At 38.5% G+C, this 24,890-nt stretch overlaps 2 protein-coding genes across 5 annotated transcripts; one reads left to right on the top strand and one right to left on the bottom strand.

Moving 5' to 3' along the window:
- Nucleotides 1–8,464, top strand: CCN6 (cellular communication network factor 6; the record flags this gene model as incomplete). The annotated part of the gene is made up of 5 exons (XM_064647390.1): nt 1–104; nt 3,368–3,633; nt 3,994–4,236; nt 6,640–6,833; nt 7,257–8,464. Coding segments are annotated over 5 exons (1,089 nt in total), but the record flags the coding sequence as incomplete, so codon positions are not given.
- TUBE1 (tubulin epsilon 1) lies at nt 2,180–23,486 on the bottom strand. Of its 4 annotated transcripts, none has more exons than XR_010429273.1 (13): nt 23,383–23,486; nt 23,233–23,306; nt 20,343–20,395; nt 18,513–18,588; nt 17,833–17,948; nt 16,692–16,813; nt 15,226–15,413; nt 14,257–14,432; nt 13,373–13,513; nt 11,752–11,892; nt 10,674–10,848; nt 8,939–9,437; nt 2,180–2,370 (listed from the first exon to the last, which is right to left on the bottom strand). XR_010429273.1 is itself a non-coding variant. In XM_064649736.1 (12 exons), the coding sequence occupies exons 1-12, from the start codon at nt 23,405–23,407 to the stop codon at nt 9,279–9,281; spliced, it is 1,446 nt and encodes a 481-aa protein (XP_064505806.1). In that variant the 5' UTR covers nt 23,408–23,486; the 3' UTR covers nt 8,194–9,278. The 4 variants fall into 4 exon arrangements, 2 of the variants coding, with proteins under 2 accessions (XP_064505806.1, XP_064505807.1); XR_010429272.1 differs by lacking the exon at nt 2,180–2,370 and adding an exon at nt 6,217–7,532; XM_064649736.1 differs by lacking the exon at nt 2,180–2,370 and having other exon boundaries at nt 8,194–9,437.
- Between the last annotated feature and the right edge of the window lie 1,404 nt (nt 23,487–24,890).

The following is a 24,890-nucleotide window of genomic DNA, read 5'->3' as shown; positions in this document are numbered from 1 at the left end:
CACAGCTCAGACTGTTCCCTATCTCTCAGTTTCACTTCTGAATGTGCAGGAACATGCGGTGGCTCCTTGTTCCCACCATCTTCATCATCCCTTGTACGCAACAGGTAAGTTCATTAAAAAGAAGAAAAAGATTTCTCCCTTCTTCACCTTGTTCTGGTTAAAAGTTTTTATTTGCTTAACAACAAATTAAATTTCAGAGAAGCAAATTCCTCATAAAGAATAAGCAGCAATTCCCTACTCCTGAGTAAATTTCATTTGCAGCTTATTTACTGCATCAGTCCTGATTTTGGTAGTTTTTTTCTCTCTGTACATTAATATGATTTAGTGGGAAAAAAAGTGTTAGGGAAGCTTAAATTGCCAGTGACCTTGTGTTTTTGGGTTTTTTTAAATTTAAGCACAAATGATTATCTGATGCAGTAAGGAAGTAAACATCCATGCTCATATTCCATATATGCTCATATTCCATATATCTATGTATATATGTATGTGCAAATATGTATATATACACACAGTGGTCTGACTTCAGGCTAGTTTTACAAAGAGGAAGGCACCTGGGCTGTGTTATGCTTTGTCTCTTATAAGAAAATTTTAAGTGATAGCTTTTTGTGAAGGTATTTGTGTCAAAGCCCAGTTTCATTATTTATTTACTCAATTTTGAAAATTTGTCCTTTACGATCAAGATGAGTGTCAGATGAAGAATTTTCAAATGATTGTCTCCCTCTGCTAACTTTCTGCATATTTAGAGCCAGACTAAGAAAACTGAACATTAGTGATAATACATTGCCTACTTCTGCTCTTTGCTTATTTATGCCATACTGACCTTGTTCAATCTTTAACACATAAGAAAACAAACAACACATGAAGGGTACCTACACAATGGTCTCATTTTCTGACCTGCCCATAGGATCAGGAAAAGTATGCAGGGGGCTTCTGTGATGTGAATAGCTTTGGTATAGAAACTTGGGGAAGCACAAATTAGAAAAATATTTGACCTGTAAACTTGACAAGTAAACTTTACATTTTCATTGTAACTTAATAGATATTTCAAGATTTTTCAGCTAAACCAAAGTTTTCGGTAATTTCACTACTAAAACTGTCAGATATTTGCCTGATGGTGTTTTTTCTTACTGGGGAACTTTGTAGTCTCACACCTTTCAGCTGATATCTTATCCTAAAAAAAGAGAGAAAAATCACTTAGGTAGAATTCTGTAGGTTTAAAGCATTCTTTAATTTGTAATACAAATTAAACATATTGGCTGAAGCACGTAAGATTACTTCCTGCTACACATACCCATTTTGAAATGTGGTATCTGATTCAAGCCACATAACCTCATATAGCTGGCACACGGCTAGATAATAATAATAATAATAATAATAATAATAATAATAATAATAATAATAATAATGCTCTGCTTAAAAAGAAAAAAAAAACAGCAAGGAAGCGTTTCCTGAACGGACCATACAGTCTTGAATACTGCTAAATGTATAGGTACACCTGTGTGTCTTATTTCCATAATGATCCTTCAAGAAGCTTTACATTTCAATGCACGTGTTCATCAAATTAATGTTATGGTTTATAGGAAATTCTTAGCTGCCTAAAAAAAAGTACACTTAAGTTAGTTGCTTCTATATTATTGCTGCATTTAGGTAGAAAGGATTAGAAGAAATCCTTTTGCAAAATTACACATTTATTAAACAATCTTCTTCATGCTGCATGGAATGCCACATGACATTCTTTAATTTTCATTTCCAATAAGAATTGCCTGTGTAAATTAATATCTATCTTAAAAATCATTCAGCCAAAGGAACTTGAAAGCTACTATTTTGGAGCTTCATTAGTAGCTGTGGATTACGATATTGTAAGTATAGTTGTAAATGACCATGAAAAATGGAAATTAGTGTTAGAAAAAAGGCTTTTAAAAGGTCATTTACTGCTGCACGCAATTAGGCCGGCTTAATTATAGTGTGAGAGCTTCCATGGGCTATGACATATGAAATGCTGAATTTTGCAGAGATTTCCAGTTTGAAAGTTGAGCAGAAAGGAAACCCAGCTGAATGACCCCTTCACGAGCTTTCCCTCAGTATCTCTGCTGGAGGTGATTTCTATATCAGTAGAGCCCTGCGGTTAGGAGGAACAGAGAAAAACTGATAGGGTGGGCTTCATGTGCCTAGAAAAAAATATAGACTACACATTTTATTTTTTTTCTGCAAGCTTGATGGTGATACTGGCACCTGATGAGGGGCTGGATCTTGTCTTGCTCTTTTGCTCTTTGGGCAGTCAGAGCTGCTTGACGAGAGTGGCTCCCAGGCCTTATGTTGTATAGTGGCCAAGTGCTGTGTGTGCCTCTACTTCATTATGGAACCTGTCATCTGTGGAGAACAAATATAGCATGATCTGCATTTCTGCTGAAATCAGCAGCAGGAAAAGATCTAATGCTAAGATTTAAACTGTTATGTTTTAGATGTAGTTCTTAAAAAATGCAGATATAGTTGTCTCAAATAGATCCTTTCACACTCTGTGCTGACTTAAATCTCCCCCCATGCCTCAGAAAAATAAACCCGTCAAGAATTACTTAGGTTTTCCTTCACTTAAAAAAACCCCAAACAACAAAACCCCCCATGAATTCTGAGACAGAATGTGCAAAACAGTAAATTCTGGCTAGATCTCGACTTCTTACTGCTGATACAAATCTCTTTGCTCCATAAGCCCTGGATTCAATGAGGACTTAGTCATGCAAATAAATACACTCTTAGAAAGCAACCTATTAAGCTCAGTATGACTACTAGCCTCCCTTATTAGGATTAAATTTTTTTGTGTAGCACAAGTGAATTTGTAAATATTATAATGCGTACTCCCAAACAACTACTTAAATTTTAGAGCAAAAATAACATTCAAAAGAGGTTCATTATTTTAAAAGGCTTTTGCCACCAGAACTGGCACACAGGACTGTGGCTGGTTATATAACTATGTGACGAATCAAAAGTTAATTAATTTAATAAAAGGTTCGTAGGAAGGAATACTTAAATAAAACCACCTACTTTAAAACACTGTTTTTTTCTACTTCAGTTCTACTACAGGTTTTGTTCTATAGAAGGCAAAGGAAAGACCAATGAATTGTGTTTTGTGCAAGCAGTAGGCCAGGCTAACTGTTAGAACACCTCAGTCCATGACAGCGGATGAAGATGGTCCTCTGCCTCTTACCTAAACTCACAGCCTTTCACTTTTCAATCCCATGAGATGAGAAATGTTATGTGTCTTCATCCAATGTGACAGTGTTTTCCACCTCAACTTTATTTTATGCTATTCCAGGTACACATAATACATTCAGCGCTCAAAATATCCCACTGTGTGTAAGTTTTTCCACAGCCCACCAGTGCAGCCTGGAGACAAACCTTCAGAAACTGGTGAAGTCCACCAGCGCAAGGAGGTTTGTCACTGGCCATGCAGATGTCCGCCTGTGCCAGCCTGCACCCCTGGGGTAAGCTTGGTGAAGGATGGCTGTGGCTGCTGTAAAGTCTGCGCCAAGCAGTCAGGAGACCCCTGCAATGAAGCAGACGTCTGTGATCCCCATAAAGGTCTCTACTGTGACTACTCGGAAGACGAGCCTAGGTATGAAAAAGGCGTGTGTGCATGTAAGTTGTTCTTTCACGTTTCCTTCTTGAAATGCAGGAGGGTGGGACCATGTAGGTAAACGGTTTTGGAGGAAAATTCTGCTTGCAGGTGCTGTACAGCTCTGTGCTAAGCAATTTATCCTAATTTAGTTCTCTGACTGCTCAATCAGAGAATCTAAGAGTAGTGCTGGGACTGGCTTTAAACTTACCTGCATATGCATTAGTGAAACCAGTTCATCATGCACAAGCCTGTTATTGGCAGACATGTTGGTCACTGATTTAAAGAGCTGACCACATTTATGGCTCACCACATTTTAGCACTCTGTTAAGCAAGATCCACGTGCTCCTCCCGTGTTAGTAACTGTTGTTCACCATTTTCAGATCTGGTAGCTGTAGGATGTGAGCTCAATGGAGTTTATTATCCCAACGGGCAGACCTTCCAGCCTAACCCACTTTATAAGTGCCTGTGTGTCAGTGGTGCAATTGGATGTACACCTGTATTCACACCGAAACTAGCAGTGAGTCCCTGCACCAGGGTCACGGGCAGAAAGAAGCCTGGACAATCTATTTGTGGCCTAGCACAGCACAAGCAGCTTCAATCAACCAACTACAGACTAATGTCAGGTGAGCCTGGCCACACTGGTAGACTTTTCTGTACATGAGCCTTTATGCATTTAGTGTCCCTGGCTCCAGCAGCCAGGCAGGCAATGCACTGGCACTTTCTCAGTTCTTACTGAAGGCCATTGCCAGGGTGACTGTTCTGTCCCACTTATCCCTCTTACTCTCAGGTCACAGATTCTTTTCTCTAAACCTAATGAATGTGAAAAGCAAAAAGGCTTTTGGCTTCTGTCACCAGGGAATTGGGCAAAGCATCATTCTGCAGAGGTTTATTACTCATCAGATCAGCCCAATTAGAGATGCTGGTGGACAGCCATTTTGCAGCTTGGGAGCTGTCTCACTTTCTCCTGCTTTGTGGTGGTACAGAGTCTTGGTTTTCACATACACAAATTAACATGCTGCAGGCCTCTTCTTCCAATAGAAAGCAGAAAATGATAAAAATTGCCTTAGTGGCTTTCCTGACAAATTTGAGGTCACTGTAAGGACAGTACTCCCCCTTACTTTCTTCTCTATTCAGTCTGATAAAAAACATCCACAAGCTTGTCCATGCTTGTCAACTGCCAGGGTCAGTTGATATTCCCTTTAACTTCATTCTTGCTCTGCTGCTAACCCTGTAGTTTTCTTTTTCACTTTAAGGAAGCACCATGACAGAAGCAGCTATCCTGGCCCTTCCTTGGCCACAGCTGCCTAAGCTTGTGCCATCTCCTCCCCTGTGCATGTGCAGCTTTCCATGGTGAAAGTCATCTTCATCACAACCAATATGGGTACCAGACAGCTAAGCCATTTATTTGGTGGCAGCTTGAATCATGATCATGGATCAATAAAATAAAACTAAAAGGATTGCAAAGCTTATCAGAAAACCTTCAAAGGCTGCTGAGTAAACAGGTAGATGCACAGAGTCAATCTGCAGATAAACAGACCTGCTTACAAAATCTGAAGTTCAGTTTGGACAGCTTCTCACACATTAGCAGTGGTTATACAAGTCAGTAAAAATAAAAAAAGAATCCTTACTTCAAAATTATGATACAATACCTCTATCTAATATCAAAGCCTTTTAAGGGAAATATCCTTAATGTTGTTGTATAAACATGCATTTGGTAAGGCAACTGACTTCAAGTGAAGAGTGATTGCTTTTCTAGAAAACAGTGTTAATCTGATTCAAGAGAGAACACACTGAAAACAATGGCAACCAAACCATTTGACCATTTGACATACAGTAATTGGGTTTGTGGGGAGATAGATACCTGGAGAACAGTATTAAGCCAACATTCATTCCAGAATTTGAATCAACTGTGCAGAATAACTTTGAGAGAAGACACCCAGCTTGCAAATCCTTCCTGTTGGCTCAGTTCAGAGACCTAACACCCTGTCTCTGTGGTGGCTGTACGTGCTGAAGCATGCTGTTCTTTAGGAACCTTCTAAAGAAATACACCTTGAAATTTTTGTTTCAAAGTCTTTCCCCTTCCATTTCCCAGACCAGCAGAAGTATCATGTCAACTTGTGCATGAACTCCATGGATGGCTCAATATCTATTTTGAAAAGTCCTTTTTCTGTTAGTGTGGATAAGTGCTAAGTTTCATTTTACTGCTCTTGTTTTGTTTTCTAGCTTTCTGTTTCAATTGAATTTACCTAATTCAGACACATAAGGATGTAAACAGGTCATACTTTAAAAAATATACCAAGTATAAATGACCATTTAGCTTCTCTTTATTTGTTGCAGTTCTGTGAAAGGCTTTTAAATTGCTTGCTTCAATGAGATCTTTAAATTGCTGTCTACTTCCAGGTATTCTGGAAAGCTGACAGCAATTCTGGCAATTTCAGGTAATTCTGCCTCTGCTCTTACATAAATGTCCAGATTCCACATAGTTTTTTTGCAGACTTTCACCATGAACTTTTCCACTACAATTTTATTTCTTTTTTTAAGTGTACTCCACCTAATCCAGGCATCATCCATCAGAAAAATAGGCTTTTTGGTGATATCTAGAAGTGATTGGAGTATTTTATTCCTCAACACAAACTCTAAAGTCTTCACAGTATCTACAAAGAAATGAACATTAATGTTTTCAGCAGCCCTTTACAAGCTATGTTTGGCCTGAAATAAAATAAAAAAAAATCTGGACATTCCATAAAAATTCCACAAATAACCCTCTCCACTTAACATTTCCATTAAGCGGAACTGGAGAGTCATATAACATATGCAATTTGATAGTCCTTACTAGGATCTGAGTATCCAGTGTCAGTAATGTTTAACAGCAGCTCAGTTGGTTTTTGAATAATGTTATTTATGTCTCATTTCTACGTTTACCTCCAGAAGTACCTTCAGGAACAGAAATCAAAGTCTTATCCTTGTATTTTCAATTCATCCTTTTGGGGCTGTTCTGCTGCATAAATAATATATTGCTGTCTTAGCTTACAGAAGCTTACCGCTAGTCTTGAAGAAAAAGTGCCTTGTACAGGCAACTCCCTGGACACCCTGCTCCAGGACCTGTGGCATAGGCATATCCAGCAGAGTGACCAACGACAACAGAAGATGTGAGATGAAAAAAGAAAAGAGATTATGCTTCATCCAGCCATGTCTGACTAATATGCTGAAGAAAATAAAGGTATTTTCTAATATAAAATTACTTCTTAATAGAAAACGAAAATATTGGAGCTAGTGGAAAAATGGATGTATTAGCAGTTACTAATAAAACATTTACTTCTTTCTTTTTTAAGGGTTTTAAAATAACTCTTATGTTTTCTACATTCAATCTTCAGGCTTCAATAGTAAACTACAGATGTGCAATTTAAAGCAAAAAAAATGTAATGTCCTGATATAGATGTGTTGCTAGTGCTGCCCTGATGCACAGTCACTCCAAAAGTACTTTCTATTTGCTGACTGCTAAAGGAAAAATAAGGCAGTTTCAGACCAAGTTAGTTTCAGACTAACTTTTAAGATATTTCTAAGTAAATGTTGCAACTATTTCTTACATGGTCTGTTTTTAATGCATAGAAAACTCAGGCTTTTCTTTGTTCTAATATTAAAGATTTCAAAAGGAAAAACATGTCAACCAACATTCCAGCTTCCAAGAGCAGAGAAGCTAGTTTTTTCTGGATGCTCAACTACTCAAAGCTACAGACTAACTTTCTGTGGGGTGTGCTTGGACAAGAGGTGCTGCATACCTAATAAGTCCAAAATGATCACTGTACAGTTTGAGTGTCCCAACGAAGGCTTCTTCAAGTGGAAGATGATGTGGATAACGTCGTGCGTATGCCAGAGGATTTGCAGTGCTCCAGGAGATATGTTTTCGGAACTCAAAGTCCTATGACAAGTTACACCACTGACTGTAACACACTGACAATGCAAAAGCACATTCACACCCCGAGGAGTTAGCATAACCCTCTGCCACAGCAGTGTTTATACTGTGGCAGTATAAACAGTATAAGCAGTGAAATAACATAAGTGAATACTTACTCATTTTTTAAATGTCACTGGAAAACACAAGCAACAGTGCATCTTTTTAATGTAACTGTTTTTATATGGGGAAATACACTCTTAAGAAGGATGCATGTAACACTAGTACTGTCCAAACAAGAACTTTTGGTAATTAAGAAAGGCAAAGCAAGACAGCTTCATGCCTCACTGTAACAAGGTGCTGCCCACAAAAAAAAAAACAAACATGCTCTAACCTATTAGAAAAAATATTACCCTGTAGTACTTCATCTATCCTTCCTGATTCTTAAATTAACCTTTTCAACTATGTATCTGCAACAGTAAAACACATCAATGCTGTTTGAAAATGAAGAATTCAACTTTAAACTCAGATTGCTTTTTGCAGCAGATAGTGTTCCTCTAGTGTTGTGAATATAAACAATGCACGTGTAAAGGACTAAAAAGTGGGCGGGCAACTGCAGATAATAGATGCAACATTTCAAGGAAACTACTATTTTTAGAACATTTTCTTAAAAAATGCTCTCCACAAATGCTAGTACAATGTTTTATTGAATGCTTCTGGACGTGTACATTGAAAATTGTGATTACTTATACACCCACTCCAACTCTGCTAGAAGGACTTCAAGCTTCAAGAAATCATTGTATTGATCCATTCTGATGTTAAAACAGTCTTGCTGTTTTAAGACAGTTGAGGCTGGTAAGCAACTGGAAATAGCTGTATGTTCTATTTCGTAAAAGTTCTTACTGTAATATAAAAAGCTGCTTACCCTGATAATTATAAATATTAAAACATCTATTTTACTTGCCTTCTTTCAAGCCTATAAACTCTGTTCTCCAAACACTCGTTATAATTCTTTACATATATATATATAACTTCACTATAAGTGCATGTTTTGGTCAGAGGTATACTGTAGTATCTCATTATCAAGTGCAACTCAGCATTCAGGAATATGAGTCATTAAAATAATATGTTAATTAATACTCCAAGTATAACACTTGAAACAAAATTTATCTTGTGGAATTTTCTGATATTGCCAATTTTGGTATCAACTCAAAATGCTCTAATATAGCTAAGTACAACATAGAAGCAAAAATATTAAAATGATGAACATAGCTTAGAGCATTCTGAAATGTCCACTGTAAAGCTTAAGAAAGCAGTTTCATTAGAGACTTGCTTTCATCTTTGAAAAGACTACATAAGCTTTTCTTTTCTTCGTAGCTGCTTATTAAAAACCAAATCTAGCAATGGTGATCTTTCTTTGAAGCAAGGCCTACCTTTAGTTTACTGTAAAGTCTGAGAAAAGAATTACATTTTTGGCTGCTAAAATCTCTTTTCCTTCTCTTCACAGCATATGGTGTGTCAATTTACTCCACAGTTAGGATTACTGCTCTTACTGATATCAGCTATAATTAGGTGCTGTCAAATCTTTCTTACAGGCAGGGCTTATCACTTAATATGACAACTCTTGAGCTGAGAAAGCCGTTGTCCTGGTCCCACTTCAGAATTACAACAGCCAGGCATGCTGCAAGTCATTCTGGTTAACTGAAGTGGCTGGATGCTTAGGAAGTATTTCATTCTTTTTAAACAAAAAAAAAAAGAGCAGTTCTTCCTTCTTTAAACAGCTATCTTCAGTCTTGATGGGTCTGTTCTAGGCCCACCTTTTGTCACATCCAGTTCATTGTACTCTTCTATTAGATCAGACAACGAGGACACAGCTTCAGAAAAACAGCTTTGCTCCATCCCATCTATTTGCAGATAATGGTGAAGGTGAGCCTACAAGAATAAAAAAAAATAATTCAGTGTTATTATTTTTCTTGGCCCCTAATTGCTTTGGCTCAGTAAGTACCATTTAGCCTGCACTGAAGGGGGAAGTGCAAGCACCGTAGAAAGGAGACTTAAAGACTTGTATCATGACACCCCTTGTTTAAACACTTCACAACTTTAGTAACAATCCTCTATGGAATCACAATCGATATTCCCGATTCCTTAAACATCCATCTTTTCATACTAGTTGGGTGTACCCTAGGGGACAAACAGTGTTATTGGGTTTATGTGGCAAGGTTTTGGCAGCAGGGGGAGTGCAGGGCTGCAGGGGTGGCTTTTGTGAGAAGATAACAGGAGCTGCCTGCATGTGGGACAGAGCCAGTTCCAGCTGGCTCCAGAATGGACCTACCACTGGCTAAAGCTGAGCCCATTAGTGATGCTGGCAATGCCTCTGTGACAACATATTAAGAAGGGGTAAAAAGGATGCACAACAGCTGAGATTGGATTTAGGGCGTTGTGAGAGAAACAGCCCTGCAGACACAAAGATCAGGAAAGAAGGAATGGGAGTGAAATTCTGAGACTGGGAAGAAAGGGCAGGAATGGGGATGAAGGTGTTTGCAGTTTTGGTTTTATTTCCTGCTGTCCTACTCTGTTATTTACTGGCAGTAAATTAAAATAATATTCCCTGTCTGTTTTGCACATGCAGTAACTGGTGAGTGATCTCCCCGTCCTTATCTTGACCTACAAGCTTTTCATTGTATATTCCTCCTGTCCTGCTTAGGAAGGGAAGTGAGAGAAAAGCTTGGTGGGAATCAACATTTAGATTAGATATGAGGAAGAAATTATTTAGAGGGTGGTGAGGCACTGGAACAGGTTGCACAGCAAAACTGTGGATGTCCTATCCCTGGAAGTGTTCCTAGCCAGGCTAGATGGGGCTTTGAAACACTTGGTCTAGTGGAAGGTATCCCTGCCCATTGCAGGGGGGTTGGAATGAGATGACCTTTAAGGTCCCTTCTAACCTATACCATTCTATGATTCTGTGATATTGTCAGGTAGGTACAGATTAATAAGGGATTTACGCTTTTTAAGAAGCAGCGGTTGGAATGGCTCCTTTTCAGGTAACAGAAATAAAAATCTTGGGCTGTTAATTTTAAGCAGTCCCTTTGCCATACTAAGATTTGCTTCCCAATAACACAAGATGCTAATGATTAGTGACTACGGATATTACAACAATAAGAGTTGCACCTTTTTCTTGTAGAGCTTCATAAATCTCTCCTTGAGTTCAATGAAAGTTGGCTTTATGCAGGTGTTGTTTGCTAAAGCCAGAAGTGAATGGGAATGGCCCACGGGAGGTACTGAACACAAACCAGTTTTCCAGCCCTCTTGATTCCAGGAGACAAAGTGCAGAGAAGGTTTTAACCTGTGACACAAAAATTTAGTTACCTAAGGAATGTAAAGAACATGAAGGCTGAGTTTTCTGTCTTAACTAACAATCTGAAAAGGTTAACATTTAAGCTTTCAGAACAAAGCAGGACAGTTATAACTATCATTGTGAATAAGACATTTTAGACTTCAGACTAAACCACTGAGTCTGTTTGAAAGTCAAATTGCAAACGCCAATATTGTTTTGTTAATTTAATGTATCAGGATTTGAAAGATGAAGTTACAAGTACCTATTCCTATAAAAGAGACTGTAAGTCCTCTGAAATTTAGGAAAGGGGCAGCTTAATACTGTGTGGGGACAATCAGTTGACCTGTAGTTTTGAAATAAGTTAAATGCTTTAGCTTCTCAGAAATTTTTCCCATGCTTCCCTGTCTGCCTATAAACTCCCCTCTGTATGTGAAGCTTGCCTGCCTTTCCTGTTATATCTATGTAGCTCAACAGTGTAAAAGGTAGTACCAGGGTGCTAACAATACAGAGTTGTCAAAATAAGGATGATTTCCTATGTACATGACAGTAACCATGAAAGAGAGATATCTTCCGTTCAGTAAAAAAAATAATTTCTACTACAGAACATACTTCTCCAATATCCTTTACTGTCAGGAGACCCCTGGAAGGTTGGGCTTTGCTTTCTTTTGCATTTTTGAGAAAGGGAGGAGCAGTACAGGGATATCTAGTCAGCTTCCTTTATTTGGAAATCCAGGAATGCTGTGACTTATTCTCACTCATTGCATAAGTTAATTACAGTTTCTTCCCTTCTAAAATTCAGAAAAATATTTCTGAGTAAACTGATTTGGTATTGAAACTCTTCAAATGAAAAGTTGGACTGCTCTGGATGACTGACAACAGTTTCCCATGACTACTCTGTGTGGTATTACAAACCTTTCAATATTTCGGCGAAGGTCTGAAACCTGCACATTTCCTCGAACAAGAAGTGCACAGGCAAGGTAGAGGCTGTGCTTTGGATCTGCTTGAATTAGTTGATGATCTCTACTGAATGCATCTGAAAACATCTGATCCAACCTAGGTGAAAAGAAAACAGTTACCTGCTCTTATTAAAGTAGGATACAAAAGCTTTTCAGAACACCCACCTGCAGGGTTTGAAAGTTCATAAAATTCTGGAGATAAAGGTACATCTAACCTGGGACCATAAATTATAGGAAAAAGATTCAAACTTTTACATATACATATGTTGGCATTGCAAGTTTTTAAAAATACACTGGATGCATTTTTTACTCTTCTCCCTCATGTTACAAGCCACTGCTGAGTCAGAGAAGTTGCCTTTATAAAGGCAATTTGAGGTCAATAGTTACAAGGTCTTATGACAATTTGAGTGGACAATCTCACTGTGAAGGATCTGACAAGGAATATCAAAGTGCTGCTGACCCTTACAGAACTGGTTATCTGCCTATTACAATTCATTATTTAAAAGGATCAATGAATCATAGAACGGTATTGATTTGGATTAATGATTTAGAAAAAGACAGACTATACATACTTGTCTACTTATTCTAATTTTATCACGCATGACTGCTGATCATATTCTTTCTCTCTTCACTTCCTTAAGCAAGTTTCACTGTACTGTGGGATATCAAAGATGGTGTCTTGACGTTCCTGTGGACCCACAACATCTAAGCTATTCTTTCCATTTGTCTCAAACTCTCTGCATTCATCACCTCTATTTCTTTTTTCATATCACCTCTGCCACAATCTGCCTATTACAAAAAAAAAACTAAATAAAGGAAACAAAAATATTACTGTTCCCACTTCATTCTGAGACATCCTTGACTGAGCATCTCCCCATAGTATGCTTCCTTCCCCCAGCACTGTACTGTCTCCTCAAGGAATGTTTTCAACAGATACAACTGATTGTCACAACTTTCTATCACAGAATAGGGGTGGTCCTGCCCTCTCCTTTGCTTTGCATACTTTCATCACTTACCTTTAGTTGCTTCTATCATCATTTGGACCTCTAGCTGATTGAACTTAATTCACTAAATCCAGTAAAATCTATTTTAACTGGTTATTTTTCTGCTATGTCAGAGGGATAAATACCTCAAAGAACTTTACAATAGTGTTGGCTTATCATTACAATAAGTTGATAAATAGGCACATTGCACCTCCAGACTCAGTTAAGATGCCATTACTTCCCAAAGAGTCTAGTTTAATTCCTTGTTTGTCTTTACAGTATTTTTTGTCAGTCAAGTGCAAACTGTTAGTCAAAAGAACTTCTGGTGTGGGTTCTAAGTAATAAATTTTTCCAACTAAAACATTTCCCAACAGAGATTAAAAAGATGTCAAGTTTACTGGCTCAACCATTACAGAGAAAAGAGACAACAGATGTTCCAAAAATCAACAGGATGAATTTGAAAATGTGGCAGACTTAAAAGTTTTAGAACTTCCACCCTTAGTTTTGCTACAAAATGGAATTTTTTAACAAGAACTACGGAAGAATCAGAAATTAAGCTTTAAATGTGAAACTCCCATAATATTTTTTTCCTACCTTCTAGAAGGTACGTTAACATCCGCCAACGTATACAGAGGAGTCAAGCTTGAAACCAAATAATGAAGTCGAGGAAATGGAACCAAATTCATACTGATTTCATTAAGATCCATGTTCAGGGAACCTTCAAATCTAGCAGAGCTGAAAATTAACAAACCATTATAAAACTATTATAAACCAAGGAAATCACTTCTATAATGTAAACCTCCATTAAATCTATTTTTCAACTGTTCTGTACAATAAAACAGTAAAACAACACAGCATTCAAGAAACCCTTCACGTATAATTACAAAACTTTCACATCTGGCAGAATCAGTGGTAAATCTTATTTACTTATACTTCTCATTATAGAACAATAAATCATCAAGAATAAGACCTTGTTTCCCAATTGCAGTCTTTAGCACTGTTTTTCAGTATGTGGACATAGTTGACTAATACCAGTTAATTAATACCAGTTTTACTAAACAAGCTATAATAAAACATGTGTGACTTAGCATTCCTGACAAGCTGTTTAAAAGAAAAACAGGCCAATACTCCAGAAGTGTATTTCTTGCAGTAATAGACCATTTAGGAGCAAAAATGATCTGACAGTATTTATAAAGTAATACAACTGTGCTAGAAAGGCAAACCTTTCTGGGCTCCACTGAGCACCTTCTGCCTACAAATTTACTTCAGTTTTAAGACTGTCATGGCTAAAGCAACACCACTACTATCTAAATACTTCCAAATACCTCAGCATTTAGTAACCAATTCTTAAAAAGAGAAGACTCATACCAAACAAAAATCAATTTACATTATTCAAGTTGATCCAGGCCTGCATATTTGCAGCAAACACCACCTCCAGCAATACCACTTTTTTATAGAGGAATAACCTGTAACTTTACCTTGTCAGGTTCAGCAGCAAGTTGGCTACGATATTATTCATTGCATCAAATGGCTTCTCTTGGAGAGTTTTTACACTGCCTGTACTTGATGTTACCAAGCTATTTTGCTTCACGGTTGACCCCAGCTTCCCAGAATTGATCATCTGATTAATTTTATTAACTATATCAAACAGAGACTTTGAGAGAGAAAAAAAAAAAGCAAAGTAGTCTTGAGCAAAGAACTTTCAAATTCAGTACCCCAATTTTTCACTTCTATTAATCTTAAAAACCTGTTGGCTTTTAAGTACTGTTAGCTCAAAGATTATTCCTTTGATACATCTACGTCCAACTTTTGAGCAATTCCAGTTGACTGAAGTGTTTCTAAAAGCCTGTTCCTTACATGTCACAAGTATGTATAAAGCTTGACACAGAAATTTGAATTCTATTCAACTGTTTAAAATCCTTATCCTCTAAAAATGAATATTAAATTTCCATAATACCTGTGAAAGGAAAAATATATTCTCTAACTATATATCACTTTCTCTTGCTTTTTTCATAAACAAATACCAAGACAGTCACCAAAGTTAGATTCAAACGGGTCTAGTACTTTTCAAGGTCAGGTATGCCTATGGTTCTCCTATCAGCCTATCTCCTCATCAGCACAGTTAAGTCTGTTGGGATCTGGAGTGGTTTGTCATTTCTCTTGCAACACTCTATTAATACTATGCACAAAATGATTGCTAAAAGAAGACACTCTGTCTCAGTAAATAGAAGCTTTTCAATGTTTACCTTGAAAAAGACAAAAAAATTCACTCTAGACTACTTCGAAGATGCAGAGCAACTTTTTAGTGATACTCACGTTCATTTCAAAAGCCTGTGACTTAGAACTTTAATTATTACTTTAATTGGTACTCAAATCAATACAGAAAAGGGAGAAATTTGTGCAGCCTAATTAAAAAAAATTGTCAGAAATATAATATTAATTCTTACTTCATTCTCTACTGGTAACACACAGTCTGCATGTTCATTAAGCTCCTTCATAGCCAGAACACTATTATATGGAGAAGTAATAACATCATCTTCACCAGAGGGATAAACTGAAGTAACAAATCTATACACTTCTGGGAATTCGTCCTCAAGCAAATTTAGTACAAAAGTTCCAAGACCAGATCCTGTCCCTAATTATGAACGAAAACAGAATGAGAGAAGATAAAAGGTTAAGGTTCCCCATGTTATCTTAGGCCCTAAGACTCACATATTGGAGACATACAACTTTTCGATTATATATGTTAATGAATATTTTCTGAAATATTTGGCTGACAGTGGAGGCTACTCAAATGTAACTTAAGGCAGGAAGGTTTTTACCAGACAGGAAAATAATTAAGTAAAAAAAGTATTTTCCACAGTATACCACTCAGGATGAAGTGTATAATCTCAAAAATTTCTGCAATCCAAAAAGTCCTATTATGTAACTAACATTTTCCAAGCTAGCATTTCTATTTCTTATTTTAAAATTTTTATTTGGATTTTGAAACAAAACATTTGCTTGAAAGCACTAAACTGCCCCAAACAATTACTTTCTTTCCTTTTAGGGTTTCTTTATAAAGTTTTCTCATTCTCCAGTCAAAACAGAACCATCCCTTTCTACCAGCACACAAGCTTTTTTCCTCATTATCACTAAGAACACAGCAGTGAGCTCAAATTTGAGAACTGAACTGTGATCTTTTTCTGAATTTGCAGCTACATTCTCAGTGGCAGACAATTTATTCTTATGAACAAGACAGCAACTTTCTGCAATAACAGAAACAATATCTGCAGGGTCTCTGAAATTAAGCAAACGGCCACAAAAAAGGCCCTTGACAGAGCTCTTGCTTCATATTTAGAGCTATTTTCTGTGTCTTTTTCCACATCATAGCCAGTTATAATACATGCTGCTCCCAGGTTTCTGGGCTAGGAAGGCTTAGTGGCAAAGGATTCTCCCTTTTGACTTACTTACAAAGCAACTAGATTGGATTCAAGAGAATTATGTGGAAGGAAAACAGAAAAACAAAATTTTTCTAAAGCAACATTTGAAGTCTCCTTCAAGCCTTTCAGAAAACGCTTTCCCCATGATTAAAAGCAATTTGATTACAACAATGACATCAGTGTTCAGAGGCCACTGACCCTTCTTCTGATCAGTAATTCCGAGGAGTTTATTTGTCTTTGGTACCTGCCTTGATCCATCCATTGCGTCATATTTAAAATTTTAGCAGCATTTTTGCTCTGGGTAACACATTAGGGTTCCTTAGTGGTCTAACAAAATAAGAAATAAATCACTACAGGTCCACTGTGGTTTTTTTTTTTATTACACATTCTGAACAATGTGAATTATTATCTTTATCTTCTTTTCAAGATACATGTTTTTCTTTTTCATCTGTGGCTACTGCAACCATACTCACTATAAAGACATTACTTACCACCTCCCATGGAATGAATTATAAAGAAACATTGCAGACAGTCACAATGTTCTGCGGTTTTCCTCAGCTTTTCCACAATGTTTTCCCGGTACTGATAGCCATATAGCTTATGACCTACAGCCCTGAGGATATAAAAAGTACTTTAGAAAAATATTCCAACGATCAATCATTCAATTTTTTATTTTATCTCCTTCTATTTGACAGTTTAGACTTCAGAGTCCAAAGCTGGGTGCAACACCTCATCTGTGAGAGTTTCCAAGCTGTGTCTACATAATGAGAATATGGGAGTCAGGATATGGTTTTAATTTTGAGGATGCAAGCAGCACTAAGTTCACATTTGGAGCATGCACTGTTATTTTGTACCGATGAGGAAATAAACTCCCACACTGGACGATCTAATTGTAATAATGAAATGAAAATTATATACTCCTTAACAATAAGGATACCCCTATGCAAAATGTGTACTGATCTTCCTTTGAGTACTATGCAAGTCAAATGATACCAGTAATTAAAAAAAAAACCCAAACAGCTCATTTTCCATACACATGCCTGCTAGATGGTGAAGTTATGGGATGTTTTATTCCCTGTATTGCCCTCCCTTTTGGCACATTTGCTGATGATTTGCTTTCCAGTCTGTAATGCACCGAATATTACTAGAGGCACATCAGGGTCTCCATGAAAATTTGCAATTCGTTATGTTAATCAATCTTTTTCTGAATTTCTCTTTTTGGGAACGTAGTTTAGACGCACAAAGCCAGACTCTGTGGTGCTTAGAAATCAGAAATGTATTTGTTCATATATCTCATTTCCACAGTAGTTGCACAGTCTCAAACTAGATTATGGCTTAGACTGAGCAATGGAAGCAGCTGAAAACCAAAGAAACAAAAATAAAAAGCATGTTCTTTTGAAACGAAAATCAAAAAAGAGGAAGAAAAAAATAGACAAAATGGTGTATCAGCAAAATTATCCTTCTGTAAAAGCCTTTTCAAAGCCCTCCTCCAGGCAACAGTGACTCCAAGTTTGCTGGTAAAATGCTGCAGCTCCCCAGGTGCAGAACGAAACAGAAAGCTACGGTTATCATTTCCCTTTTCAAATGCCATCTAATTAGTTGCTAAGAAATGTGTTCTGAAGAGGTTCTCACCAGTTGTTTCCTGAACCAGAAACATCTGTGATAAGCTGCTTGCTATCAAACATATCCCTCAATGGTCCCTGCAGAATTTCATTTACCACACCCTCCTCCATGTCAATCAACAGTGCCTTTGAGAAGAGAAAGAATTAAAATTCAGTCAGTAAGCAAACCACCCTTGAAATAACCCACTAAGAAATATAAAATTATTTACAATATAAAAGGTATACTGTTTCTACTCTGCTCCAGAGAAACCTTTTTTTTCCCAGTTGTTAACTAGGAGACCAACTAGATTAACCTTAGCTGATTTGCCAGAAGTTGCTCAATAGGACAGCATTTCAGATAATGAAATTTTGTTAAAATTTTATAATATTTTGCCCTGATAGAAATGAAGACCTTAAAATATTTTGTTTCAAGTTTTCTTGCTTCTTAAATCATTTAAAGTGGCTTAAGGAAACCCACTTCTTAGAGAATTCAAATAAATACTTATTTACTAATATCTGCAATCATTTTATTGGAATTACAATTTAAATTGCTCAACAAGACTGGCAACAAACTGTATTACTTGAATGAACCATGAAAGTTACTATTAGAAATTCTACTATTCAAAGCAGTATTTAAACCTGTATGCAATTTTAAGGACTTTATGAAAATTCCCACAGTTGGACGTAAATATGCAATGTAAAAAGAATGACCTTTATAGATTGCCTTACTCGTGCTTTTAAAGAGCAGATTTTTCCTTTGTAAATACCAGGACCATCACCGCCACTTCTGAAAAAAAACAGTAACAGAAAAATCTAAGCTCAGATTCGTAAGAGAAAATACATAACATAATAAAATTTTCTCTTTAATATTTTGTGTTCAAAGGAATATGACAACGCAAACAAACAGAAACACCCTGAACATACTGCTAAGAAAGACCTCACAATTCCCAGAAGTAATGCAATTACAGGACACTATCTCAGTCAGAAATAGCCTAAGCATTACTTCAAGAAGCTGAAAAGAGAAGTATTTAATGTTTACTCTCAGATACAGTCTCTACAGGAATTCTACAGTTTGCCAGAACTTGAAAGGATTATCTTTTATCAGCATGTAATATGTGTATCTGCATCACATAATTGAACACAGCGCACCAAGCAGCCCCACAAGGTTTTCAGTGGGGGTCATTACGACACTGTACTTCTGCTCAGGTGTGAAACCCGTGTTACTGCACTAGCACAGCACTTACTTTTTGACTTACTTTGCTATTAAGATTTACCAGTTCAGAAATCATGCTGGGATGACATAGCTACTTCTTTCCCAGGATTGGTTGTAATGAGCCAACATAGGAGACTATGCATTGTGCTACAATCATATTTTTTTAACAACGAATGCTTCTGCACTCAAAAAATGAGATACTCCAGTCTGGCCAAACTATACTGAACACAGGGGAAAAAAGGCAGGGATACTGGGAGATGGATCTAATTTTCCCCTCAGTTATTCACCTGATTTGGGAGCTGGCCAAGCCTAAAGTATGTATTAGACCATTCTACATTCAACCACAATAATATTCCCAAAACATCAGCTAAAATTTGCTACAGTGCCAGTGTTCTGACCCTACTCAGTCCCATTAGAAATGAGGGGAAAAAAGTGTGGGGCTGCGCTGAATTCCTCCAGGATTTTCCATCTTCTCACTCAAAGAAGCTCTCCAGACACTTCTCATTCTCTTCAGGGACTAACAAAACTCAAAGAGGAAAAAACTCAACTCCAAAACAACACTTCTTTTTCTTCCTGTTGTCTTTGTGATCTTTCATGAGAGACCATTCCTTCAATCACTTAGATTCAATTGCTGAAAAAAAATCTCCATGTTCCTAGAATCACAGAATGGTTTTGGTTGGAACGGACCTTTAAAGACCATTTAGTTCTAACCCCTCTGCCATGGGCAGGGTCACTTTCCACTAGACCAAGTTGCTCAGAAAGAAAACAGATGATTCTATTGCAGTCAACCCCCCAACTAAAAATTTGATGATTTCATTAGGCTTGTACAGAAACATGGGCATTTTTTACAATCAAATTTTCTTGGTTAAAAAAAAAAAAGTTATTCCAGGAAATACCCACAAGGAGTGGCAATGATAAACTTCAATGCATTTGCATTGTTCTTTCAAAGAGGTAAAATAACCTTGTCATATGATGGAAGGAAAAAGAGGTTGGTCAAATCCTTTTTAATTAATTTAAAGACAACAGCAATATCCAAGTGCATATTTTATTCTTCCAAATTGCAAGGATTTTTCTAACTAGACAGATAAGAGATGACCGAATGCTCTTAAGATATGAATTGGTTAATCCAAACTTTCAACATCTTTAACAACTGAAGTAAGTATACTTAAAATGGAAGTTTAGAGAAGAATACAAAAAAGCAAAATCTTTTCCTAGCACAAACTAAGTATGACTTGAAACAAAGAAAATTATTACTTAGGTTAAGAGAAGACACTTGAAGTGTGGATCCACTTTGTTAAACTCATGAGCTTCTTGATAAGACAACTTACCTTGTATCTACGTTCCTAAAGAAGCTGCTTAAGGCTTCATCATAAATTCCTTTCTAAAAGGAAACAACACAAAATGATGTGTAACGTCAAAAATTCTCAGGGTTTTTTCATAAAATAATTTAAGTTGGAAGAGACCTCTGAAGGTCACTTGTCAAACCTCACCACTCAAAACAGAGTAAACATCTATGCTGAATCCAGCTAGCTCTAGTCAGCCCTAAACAGAACATTTCACAGAAAAATCAGGTTGTTATTAAAAACTGACAGGAAGACATAACTAGAAAATTAATTTTTCATCACAAGATTAGACAACTGTAGTAGCTTACTGAAGATCCCAAGGCAATTATTAAATCAAATAGCTGCTGTTTAGCTGACTCAGTTCATCACTTACACAATACTCAGTTCATCATGGGCTCAATGCCCATGAAGTTCTGTGAAAAGGAAAGCATATCACACTGCATCAGTGATTCCAAAAATCCCTGCTGAGAGACAGCATGCAAATTACTTACCCCGCCATAAAGCTAAAGAGACCTGGCAAGTTAAAATACTTTAACATTATTATTTACAGATTGCTTACCATACTCAAGACCTGGTCAGGGAGAATTTGGAAGACACTGTTTTGTACTACACTACAACCAAAAGACTCTCCACACACAATAAGAACTTCACCCACTGCTTCTAGAGAAGGCATTGAAGATTCCTCATCACTATCTGTTAATATATTGTGTTAACCAGGAAACAGTATCTTTATAGTCACAGCAAGGAAAGTGTGATTTTGTTCAAGGTACTCAGCACAATCCTATGCCCTCTTCACAGTGCTATTTTCTTTAGCACAGCTGTATGGCAAAGTTTACAGCACAAGCTAAAATGGAGAACAACAGTGGAATTTGGGGGGCTGCCCTTCTGCTTTACTGCCAGTGGCAAAGAACTCACACTGAACAGTCCTCTCTTGTCACTTACTGCCTCAAACCTGGTAATGCCTGGCTGTAGGGAGACATCCTGGGCTTTTCAAGGTGGAAAGGCTGGAGAAAGCTGACCAGAATTAGGGATCACAGAATATTCTGAGCTGGAAGAAACCTGCAAGGATCATCGAGTCCAACTCAGCTCTACACAGGACCGCCCCAAGAGCCTCACCATGTGCCTGACAGCATCACACAAATGCTTCTTGAACTCTGTCAGGCTTGATGCTATGACCACTTCTCTGGGGAGCCTGTTCCAGTGCCCAACCACCCTCTGGGTGAAAAACCTTTTTCTAATAGCCAACCTAAACCTCGCTTGACACAACTTCAGGACATTCCCATGGGTCCTATCAGAGCTCAAATCAGTCCAGCAGTTTAATTACCTAGGCAGCCTCATCTCCTCAGATGGTAAGATTGACGGAGAGATAGACAACAGGTTAGCAAAGGCATATAGCACTTTCGGAAAACTCCATAAAAGAGTTTGGCATAATAAACACTTGAAAAAAAGTACAAAGATCAGTATTTACAGAGCCATAGTGCTGTCTACTCTCTTATATGGTTCCGAATCACGGGTCATCTACCGCCACCACCTGCGTCTCCTAGAATGCTTCCATCAACGCTGTCTCTGTTCAATCCTAAACATCCACTGGTCAGATTATGTGACCAATACGTCTGTTCTAGAACAAGCAGCAGTCACAAGTATTGAGGGTATGTTGCTGAGAACACAGCTGCGATGGGCAGGACACGTCTCCAGGATGAAGGACCACTGCCTCCCTAAGATCTTGCTTTATGGTGAACTTGTCACCGGCTGCCGCAAGAGAGGAGCCCCGAAGAGAAGATACAAGGACTCCCTGAAACAACATCTCAGCCTTGGCCATATTGAGCAACATAACTGGTCTACTCTGGCCTCAAATCGGGAGGTCTGGAGACACACCATCTATAATGCTGCTGCTTCCTTTGAGAACGCATGCAGGCTTGCTCTCGAAGAGAAAAGACAAGGCAGAAAGAATCGTGCCTTGCAGAATATACCACCTAAGGAGTCTTTCTGCTGTGCCTTTTGTAATCGGACATGTCTGTCTCGTATTGGCCTTATTAGCCACCAGTGTGCTTGTAAGAAGTATGGATAGAGCCTTTCCCAAATCTTCGTTCGCAAAACCTAGCCATGATCATTGGTCACCAGAGAGAAGAGATCAGTGCTTGCTCTGCCTTTTCGCCTCATGAGGAAGCTGTAGACCGCAATGACATCTCCCCTCAGTCTCCTCCAGGCTGAACAGACCAAATGACCTCATCCACTCCTTATATGGCGTCTGTTGCAGACCCTTCACCATCTTGTGGCTCTCCTTTGGACGCTCTCTAATAGTCTAATGTCTTTTTTATGTTGCAGTGCTCAAAACTACACACAATATTCAAGGTGAGGCTGCCACAGTGCAGAGCAGAGCAGGACAATCACCTCCCTCGACCAGCTGGTGATGCTTTGCCTGATGCCCTCTAGGACACGGCTGGCCCCCCTGGCTGCCAGGGCACTGCTGATTCATATTCAACTTGCCATCCACCAGGACTCCCAGGTCCCTTTCCGCGGCACTGCTTTCCAGCCTCTCATTCCTCAGTCTGTACACGCATCTGGGGTTGTCCCATCCCACATGCAGAATCCAGCACTTTCCCTTGCTGAAACTTCATACGGTTGGTGACTGCCCAGCCCTCTGACTTATCAAGGTCTCTTGGCAGTTAAAACTCATGACTAGTTAAAAGGTACAAGAACCTGGGGGTAGTTTTGCTCACAGTGAAGCGGCCTTAGTTTAATCAAACAAACACAGAGCTTTGCAGTCGCAGGACGAAGGCGGAAGGGAGCGCAGGGGCACCGCTGCCTCCCCACGGCGAGGGCGTTCGCCCCGGGCCAGCGGCAGCCGGAGCCGCGGCGGCAGCGGCGCCCTTACCTTGTTGACGGCGGCGTGTTCCCGCAGCGCCAGGTCCCAGAACCGGCAGCCCACCTGGTTCCCGCACTGTCCCACTGCAAAGGGGAGAGACACGGCTCAGGCACGGGGACGGTGTAGCGGCGGGGGGCCCTGGGCACCCTGACTCCTTACCCTGCACCACCACCGACTGCGTCATGGCGGGGCCGGCGACGCTCTGCCGTTTCGAAGTGGGCGCCCGGAAGCCGCGCCCCCTGAGTTCCTGCGGTGGAACGTCCCACCCGTTGCCTTGGCTGCGGGCGCCCGCCCCGAGTGGAACATCCCATTAGGGACCGCCGGGGGGTGTGAGGGGATCGGGGAATTGTGAAGGTGGTGAGCTGACCCCCTGTAGTGACGGTGAACCTGTGAGGAGCTGCAGGGTCTCAGACACAGGAGACTCAGCAAAGACCTAAAGTGAAGTCCTTGTGTGGGAAAACAAGTAATCGAATCACAGAATATCCCGAGTTGGAAATATTTCCATACAGTACAGTTCATTACCTTTTATGGCTGAAAGTGGTGCGATAAGAAGCATTTTATTTTCCCCAAATTCATAGTTCAGGAATATGGTGTGAAATGTGCCAAACGGTATGAAAATACAAATTAAAAATTAAGTGAAAAAGTGGTCATTCAGAAATGCTGTCGTAATGTACCTTCCCACCAGGCTCGCACGTTATGTTTTTCTTTAAGCTCAGTTTCGTATTTCTTGTGCATATAATTTTCCACAGTGCACCTGGGAGGTGCTATTGCCCATGTGTTTAACTTCAGGAATAAAAAAAGGAAAGAATGAACAATGTAGAGATGCTATTGTCTCAGCACAGCAAGACTGGTCTAGAACAGCTAAGCTGCAAAAGCATAGAACCGTTTAGGTTGGAAAAGACCTTTAAGATCATGAAGTCGAACTGTTAATCCATCACTTCACTGCCAAATCCACCACTAAACTGGTAAAGAATGTGCGATAAGCAAAGCAGTCGCTTGCAGAAAGCTGTCTTGTGACACAGATGGCATTTCTGCTTCCTGTGGGAGAACAAAAGCACTTCCATGCAACTCAGTTCATTAGGTTTTATGGCTAAAACTATCCAACAAAATAGTCTTTTCCCAAATATATTATTTCTAGTGCTGGTGTGCAAACAAAAATTTGCTAAATGAAATTCCTAATCCTTTATTTGCTCCTGGACATGACCTAGATCCTGTAGAGATTAATTATAGGTCCACAGGAAACTAAAGTTATAGCAAAAGACTATTTTGAAAAACCTTCTTGGAAAGATTAGGTACATACTGCAGCAAATAAAATATTGTACAATACAATCTAATAATGTATTGTATACAAGAAATAGATATACACTAGTTTTTTAAAACTTAATTGAAAGAGAAGAATCTATCTATTGGAAATTAGTATTATTCTTAAGAAAAAGTACTGAGTGGCCCAAGGTTACTCAAGTGTCATGTATGAAGTTGTAAAGGACCAATAACTTTAGTGTTATAGGCATGTTTAGCATGAAAAGAGTAATACTGTCTCAAACACTTCTTTTATAAACTAATAAACAATTTAAAACTACATGAATATTAAGAAGGAAAGCAGGTGATAATTTCTCTCTGGACACTCTAGATGTAACTTATAGCTTAATTTTGTTCCCTGTGATTAT

The sequence above is a fragment of the Pseudopipra pipra genome, chromosome 3 (genome assembly GCF_036250125.1).
Source record: "Pseudopipra pipra isolate bDixPip1 chromosome 3, bDixPip1.hap1, whole genome shotgun sequence".
In the NCBI taxonomy this organism is placed as follows: Eukaryota; Metazoa; Chordata; class Aves; order Passeriformes; family Pipridae; genus Pseudopipra; species Pseudopipra pipra.
This window is presented reverse-complemented; position numbering and strand designations above follow the sequence as displayed.

Bases quoted from the DNA above. Each gene is read 5' to 3' on its own strand.
- TUBE1 (XM_064649736.1), bottom strand. From the start codon at position 23,407: ATGACGCAGTCGGTGGTGGTGCAGG. The intron at 23,307-23,382 runs GTAAGGAGTCAG...TCCCCTTTGCAG, and splicing joins GCAGTCGGTGGTGGTGCAGG to TGGGACAGTGCGGGAACCAG. The intron at 16,814-17,832 runs GTGAGAACCTCT...TTATATCCTCAG, and splicing joins TCTGGTTCAGGAAACAACTG to GGCTGTAGGTCATAAGCTAT.